Source organism: Chenopodium album, chromosome 26, assembly GCF_948465745.1.
Source record: "Chenopodium album chromosome 26, dcCheAlbu1.1, whole genome shotgun sequence".
Lineage (NCBI taxonomy): Eukaryota > Viridiplantae > Streptophyta > Magnoliopsida > Caryophyllales > Amaranthaceae > Chenopodium > Chenopodium album.
In genome coordinates, this window is record NC_137859.1 from 6308490 (window position 1) to 6316733 (window position 8244).

An 8244-nucleotide genomic window follows, 5' to 3' on the forward strand; every position below is an offset into this window, starting at 1 on the left:
CAAAATAGCCGTAGTGGATTTATGAAGTCAACTCTATAATTTAGTCAAATAAATTCATTTTTGGTCAAGATTCTCTTAACAAACGGGCCTTAGTTTATGCCATTGTTATAGATCCTTAATGTTGGTGCATTTTTTTTCACAAATTGAAGTATAATTTGTTTGTATTATTATTCTTTTGGTATTTTACGCGGTTCATTCTTAAAAAATCAGTTTTGGGTGGTTAAATTTTCGTCCCCTCCCAATTGTTGGTGCGGGGATCGAACATGGGTCCTCCCTACCAAGTGTAGTCCCAATCACCACTACACCAACAGTCAATTAGTTGTTTGTAATAGGTTAGTTCCCGTGCCATGCACGGTACTTTTCAATAATTGATTTTAAAAACATGAAAAAATCAAAAAATGATAAAAAAATTTATTTGTTGATTTAATATTCACATTTTATTATTTAAGCCCGTAGCTTCTATTACATGGTTAAAAAATTAAGAAATTAATATATAATTTTTTTTGTAATAAACGTATATAATTTATAATATGTCTTTCATTCGTTAAATAAATTGTCCACATTCACATGTCACAAATTACTTGTATGTTAAGAATATTATTTTTAATTTATTTGCTTAACTTATTAGTTGTCAATATTTTTTTTGGAAAGCTAAATCAAATCTTCTACTGTTATATATTTCATATGTAATTATTACTTATATGTAGAAAGATTTTTTCCTTATATAACTGTTTTTTCAAAAAATAAAAATAAAAATAAAAATAAAAAGATAAGGGACACACCAGGAAATGACACGTGTCATTGCTGGTGTGTCTTTTAGTATATAGTATTGATGATTGATTATTATAAACAACACACAAGAAAGAGGCTAATTTGTCGCACTAACCTCTACCCAGTAACTCGAGGTAAATTGACATGGGAGATATTTTGATCTTATATAACACCTTTTTCTTGACCTAAAACGAAAAGATATATTATCTATCTTATATACCTGTGTCCTGTGGCAAAATTACTTCCAAGTGTAGAACAGTGCTCAAACTTTATATCAGACTTATAATTTTTTTTTTTTTAAAAAAAAAAAAAAAACTACACAATCCGTGTTCTACACATTGGCAAATTCACCTAATGTTGAAGTCAAAAAGTTGACACTAGACATATATATTCCCACGAGGTAATGACCCAAATCGCAAGAGATTGTGCTATGAATCATGATGACGTTTGTGAACAAGCAATCAGTTAAAGAGGTTGGGAAGTCACCAAGCTTGTTCACAAGTTTATCCAAGTGTTTAAACAATCTTAAACAATTTATTTAGATAAATTAAAGTTGGCTACACTTTGATGTGGTTTTCTAAAGTAGTGTTTAATTAAAGAAAAAGTACTCCTTCACAAACAAAAATAAAAAGTTAATTAAACATTCAATTAAAAAGAAAGTTTTAAAAACTAAAGTAGTTAGCTTGCTAATATGGCATTATAAAATTCTTCTTTAATTCCTATTTTCTCTTTTTTGATGTCGTGTCTAGATTATAGTGGTAGACTTTCACATTTTTTTGGGTCTTTATATAATAAAAAATTAATCATACGAAATTCTATTATATTGATTTTAATTAATATGCATGCATTTTGAAAGTAGAAACTTTTCTAAATAAGAATATATATAAATGATATAATTATTTAAAAATATATATTTGGTTAAATGTGTATCAGATATTATATACAAATAGGTTTGAAGTTTCATTTCTAACTATATATAAATACTTTGACACGGGGATTGAATGCCTAACTTTGCTCCACTTTCAAATTAAATGATTTATCGTGCTAAATGCCTAGGGCCTGTTCTCATTGACTAAACTCAGCTGAACTGAACTGAAATGAAATGAATATTTTATAAGAGAAGGAAATTAGGAGCTGAACTGAACTGATTGGAGCTGAACTGAACTGCACTGAACTGAAATTAAGTAAATGTGAACAGGTCCCAAAGCTAACGAAAATAACTTAAATTCAATAAATGATTTTTCAATTTAACTTCAAATAATAAAATAACAACATAAGTAAAAGCAAATGTTTCCTATCAATACAAATAATCAAAGCTAATGAAAATAACTTAATTTCAATAAAATAATTTCAATTCAACAAAAAAAATTTCACGGAGTAGTTCAAAAACGATAAAGAGAACATGACCTAGTCACTCTATAATAATTTTCCTTTCCAAAAGTATACTTCGTACAACTTATATTATCCTTAATTTGTCCAATATATATCCAATCTTTCAATATTAGCTAGGGTGAGCACGGATCAAATAACCGTAGTTTTGATATCGAAATCTGAATCCGATTCGAAAAGTTTTCGATTACCGTTTGACCGATTTTCTTTAATTTAATAGTTTTTAATTTTGATTTCTTTTTAAGAAATTGCAATATAACAACCAAATTTTTGGATTGAATTGGATATCCGTTATTCGATATCTGAAATCTGGATATTAATTAAGATTGGATGTCTGTCATCAAATATATGATATACTTTGGATATTGGAAATATGAAAAATCAACAATTGTTTCCGAATATATATGTCTGATATCTAATATTTTCAAATTAGATATTCGAATTGAAATTAGTATTCGATTTCGGGAATCAGTTTTGGTGGTAATTAGGTTTTAGTCCCCTTCTAATTGTTGTTACGGGAGATCAAACACGTGGTCCATCCTATCAAGTGCAATCTCAATAACCACTACATCAACATTCAATTGGTACGAAAATAATTAAATTTCAGTAAAAATTAATTATAATTTAACAAAAAAATTTCACAGAATAGGTTACTCTGTAATAATTTCCCTTTCCAATATATACCCCGTATATCCATTATTATCCTAATTTGTCAAATATCATATCCTATTTCCCCAATATAAGCGTATATAATGTAGAGTGGTACGTATGAAAGTGTATACAGTCTGTGTACACATGCATGCATGTGAAAAAGACACCCCAAAATTTGGACAATTTCAAGGCCCAGTTGTATCAGTATTGTCTCTGCTGTCTTCCAAATCCTCTATAATCTACCTTCTTTTTGTCCTTTCACTATCTTCTACCTTAATCATATTCCATAATTAATTTTTTACTGCAATTTTTTTGTATTACTCTCAAATATGACTGTACAAAGTACTACTCGTAGGTTTTAGACACTGAAGTATGTAGGAATATTAAATAATATACTGTATCTCCCTATTCTTCTTATAAAAAGTAGAAAACTACTCTTATGAATAGTGTAATGCCAATTATACCCTTCAAAATGTGTATTTACATACATACTCTCATTAATATATACAAGTTATTTTTAATGAATAATGTTTAGACAACTATACCCTCTAAAGTACTTATTTACTTTTATGTTTTCATTAATGTTAGTTATCATGAACATTTATACCTCCTAAATATAGTTGTTTATATATTTTCTATTATTGTTAATTTAACCAAATTTGTGATTTAAAAGCCAAACAAAAAAACCTTCTAGGTATGACTAGCTTTGACGCGCGCATCGCGCACGTTAGCTGCCCTAGTACAAATAAATAAAGGTTATGTACAAGTTTCTAAGATATATTACGAGTAAATGATACGAGTAATAGTTTAAATGAGATAATAGTATCATAAGTTATGACACTATTATCAGTATTTTAAATGACAAAGCATTATAAATGAGAAATGTATGATTGGCCAATTAGTACAAAATGGATGTCAAGATGTAATTGCTTTTATTAGCTAACATCACCCATTTGACTAATAACTTACAAATTACACATCCCTACCAAGAAAAAAAAGTGCTAAGAGTAACGGATAATTAAAACGAATTAAGCAATTAGCAATAGTGTATCGGTACTCTAAAAAAAAGATCACTTTTTATTTAATAAAAAATGTACGAATGATCAGATAATACAAAATGTATGAGAGATGAATTAATTTTTTTTCCCCTTCTTTCACCAACTACTTTAGCTAACATCACCCATTCGACCATTAACTTATGAAACACTCATCCGGTCATGGGTCATCACTATCGGCTATCAAGTAAAATATGCTACGAGTAATTAAAACTTTAGATCAAATATACCCATGTATTAACATTGTAAATAAGAAATTTCCGAGTGATCAGATAATACAAAATAGGTAACGAGAAAGGTTAAGATTATCCTCATTCACCAACTACTTTTGCTAGCATCACCCATTTGACCAAATGTATTTTCAATAAATCACTCATCAGTCATCACTGTGAAAAACCCAGGTAAAGTAAAAACTTCATTAATTTATGAAACTACAAATCCAGAAACTCACAAATTCCCTTCTTACATTACCTAGCTTATTTTGTACTTTACCATCTCATCCATTCAAATACAAAGAATATAAAATGTTTGTTACCTCTACTATAAATACTACTGCAATATTTATTGTTATCTCTTCTTTTCTCTCTCCTCTTTCTTCACCATTTACAGAAATCCAAAATCTTCCTTCCTTCCTTCCTTCTTTCTCTTCTTCAATGGTTAAATAAAAAATCTTTTGTTTTTTTTGGGATTATTTTTTCTGGTAAGAATAAGTTTGTAAAGTTTATTAAATATTTTACTTTTTAAGGATAATAATCCATAATTAATTTCTTAATTACCCCACTAATACGCTAGAAGAGAATCAGTGCTTCAAAGAACTTTCCTCCTATTTTAGTAATTTCCATGTTAGGGGCCCTTCTTCTTCTCTCTTATACCCCCTTCTTCAAGCTTTTTTTCCAGTAGCTCTGTTTTTCTCTCTCTACTCTGTTTTCTCTCTCCTATTTTCTCTCTCTAAAAACTTCTGGTTTTTTTGTTTTGCTTCATTTTCTCTCTCTAAATTCAATTGGCTGTTCTGCCTCTTTTTGTGTCTGCAACATTATATTGCTTCTGTTTGTTGTGGATCTACTAGTGTAATCTTCTGGGTATTTGTGCAAATTTAAAGATATACTTACTTGCTTGCACATAATACATACATTAATGGCTGAAATTGGTGTTAATTTGTGAGAATTTCCTGATTTTAAGATCTGGGTTTTTCTGGGTTTTTTCTAAATTGTAGGAAAAATCTAAACTTCTAGCCAAAATTCCAAAAAAAAAATTATGGTTCCTGGTATTGATATGAGTAAATGGTGGGGCAAAGATGGAGGAGAGAGAAAGGGAACTCCAGTAATAGTAAAAATGGAGAATCCAAATTACTCATTACTTGAAATAGAAAGCCCAGATACAGCATTTAGGGCAGTTGAGAAAGATAGAGGTAAAAATGCAAAACAAATGACATGGGTTTTACTTCTTAGGGCTCATAAAGCTGCTGGTTGTGTTGCTTGGGTTGGAAATGGTGTTTTATCATTATTAAGTACAATTAAAAAGAGGTTGATTTTAGGTGAAGGTGTAAAAATGGAGAATGATAAATCTAGTAAAGGGAAATTATTGTACAGGATAATTCTGGGTTTTCTGATTACTGCACTTGCATTCTTGGCATTTGAGATGTTTGCACATTTCAATGGGTGGCAGTATTACCTTCAAACAAGTAATTTGAGTATGATCATACCTCGAACCGTCGAGATTCAAGGTTTGTTTCATCAGGTTTATGTGGGTTGGGTCGGTTTTCGAGTCGAGTATATTGCTCCTTTGATCCAGTTTTTGTCCAACTTCTGTGTGCTTTTGTTCATGATTCAGTCTGTTGATAGACTGGTGTTGTGTTTTGGGTGTTTTTGGATTAAGATAAAAGGGATTAAGCCTAAGGTTGAAGGTGAACCTAAGCCAATTGATGCTGAGAATCCTGACTCTTTTTATCCTATGGTTCTTGTTCAGATTCCAATGTGCAATGAAAAAGAGGTATATATCATTATCATACTATCATATATTATAAATTTATAATCCCAATTTATATAAGTATTTATAGAATTGTAGTATGATCATATAATTGGTAATGTTATGAATGATTGGTTATAATTGTTATTTTTATTCTGTTTTGTTTTGATAGGTATATGAGCAATCAATTTCAGCAGTTTGTCAACTAGATTGGCCAAAAGACAAAATTCTTATTCAAGTTTTAGATGATTCTGATGATGAAAGTATACAATGGTTGATCAAGAGTGAATGTTCTAAATGGAGCCAAAAGGGTGTTAACATTATCTACCGACATCGGTTGGTTCGAACAGGCTACAAAGCTGGTAATCTGAAGTCTGCTATGAACTGTGATTATGTTAGAGATTATGAATTTGTTGCCATCTTTGATGCTGATTTTCAGCCTAAACCCGATTTCCTTCAACAAACCGTCCCCCATTTCGAGGTAGTTTGTATGAAAATTGCTTGATTAACATGTGGTTGTTAGTAAATTAGTAATACAAAAACTTAAATTTCGTTCGTGTTGGTGTTTTTATGTATTGCAGGGTAAACCTGAAGTTGGTTTGGTTCAAGCGAGGTGGACGTTTGTTAACAAAGATGAGAACCTACTAACACGCCTTCAGTATATTAACCTTTGCTTTCACTTTGAAGTGGAGCAACAGGTAAATGGGGTGTACCTTAGTTTCTTTGGATTTAATGGAACTGCCGGAGTTTGGAGGATCAAAGCATTGGAGGATTCCGGTGGGTGGCTCGAAAGAACGACTGTTGAGGACATGGACATTGCTGTCCGTGCTCATCTCAATGGGTGGAAGTTCGTCTACCTTAACGACGTTAGGGTATGTGTTGCTCAATGTTTTGTTTGATCGGATCATATTGGTGTAATGTAAAATGTACTGAATTAGATCAATTTGATAGTGAAACTTCATTGCCAAAATATCAGGTAGAATTTGGAATTATGCAGATTTTGATGAACTTTTCCTATAATTTGTGTCATTTTCAGGTCCTATGTGAACTTCCTGAGTCTTATGAAGCCTACAGAAAACAACAACACCGTTGGCATTCGGGTCCAATGCAGCTCTTTCGATTATGTTTTCCAGCTATCATAAGCTCAAAGGTAGCTATTTTTGTTACAATTGCATAATTTACACCTTAATTATGTTCTGTTCTTGCTCAAAATGATCATAATTGTTCTGATTTGTTGTAATTCAATTATATTTGCAGCTATCATCATTGAAGAAAGCGAACCTCATCCTACTGTTTTTCCTTCTAAGAAAGCTAATCCTGCCATTCTATTCCTTCACATTGTTCTGTATCATTCTTCCCTTAACCATGTTTGTCCCTGAAGCCGAGCTACCACTTTGGGTTATCTGTTATATACCTGTTTTCATGTCACTGCTTAATATACTTCCTTCACCGAGTTCATTCCCCTTCATCGTTCCATACCTTTTGTTCGAGAACACAATGTCAGTAACCAAATTCAATGCTATGATCTCCGGGTTATTCCAATTGGGTAGTTCATATGAATGGATCGTCACCAAGAAAGCAGGACGATCCTCAGAGCCAGACTTAGTAGCCATGGAAGAGCGGGAAACAAAGGCAATGAACCAACCCCAACTGTTCCGAGGGGCTTCAGACAGCGGCCTGTCTGAACTGACCAAACTGAAAGAACATCAGGATGCTACCCCTAATCCGGCTAAGAAAAAAACGAACAAAATCTACAAGAAAGAGCTTACATTGGCCTTCTTACTACTTACTGCTGCTCTAAGGAGTCTGTTATCTGCACAAGGGGTGCATTTCTACTTCCTCTTATTCCAAGGCGTTACTTTCCTACTCGTGGGCTTGGATTTGATCGGCGAGCAAATGAGCTGAAACACATAACATACGCGTTCATCTAATTTTCGCGATCAAATGCATCTGCATAGATGTAAAAGCTACTGCTAACGAGTACAGCCATGATTCAGACGAATAAAATTCCTCTGAGAATCATATCTCCTATAGAAATTTTTTTCGTTTTTTCGACATAGAATTTTACTCTTTTGTTAATTTAATTTATCACTTATAGTGCTGTGAATTTGTTTTCTTGGAGGGGTTAAAAATTGGTGAGATAGATTTATGGGGGGATCAAAAACCCATATAAATTACCAAAATCATTATTCTTTTGCTTTTGGATCATAAAAAAGATACTCAAGTTTGTAATTTTATTTGTTCTTGGTTAGTTTGGTACCAAAATATTCTACATTAAAAAAAAAATTGTATTTAAGAAATACTGTAGAATTTGATTATTTTTAAGTGATGCATAAATTATTCATATCATATCTTATTATAAAAATAAACTTGTATATTTTGCATTAAATCAAAGTGCCTAAATTTATGGATC

General features: G+C 31.5%; 1 protein-coding gene across 1 annotated transcript; it reads left to right on the forward strand.

Annotated features, from left to right (window-relative positions):
• Positions 1 to 4469: 4469 nt before the first annotated feature.
• On the forward strand, positions 4470 to 8244 carry LOC145617895 (putative xyloglucan glycosyltransferase 5). Its single transcript, XM_081672653.1, has 5 exons — positions 4470 to 5855; positions 6004 to 6312; positions 6413 to 6703; positions 6868 to 6981; positions 7089 to 8244. The coding sequence occupies exons 1-5, from the start codon at positions 5121 to 5123 to the stop codon at positions 7734 to 7736; spliced, it is 2097 nt and encodes a 698-aa protein (XP_081528779.1). The 5' UTR covers positions 4470 to 5120; the 3' UTR covers positions 7737 to 8244.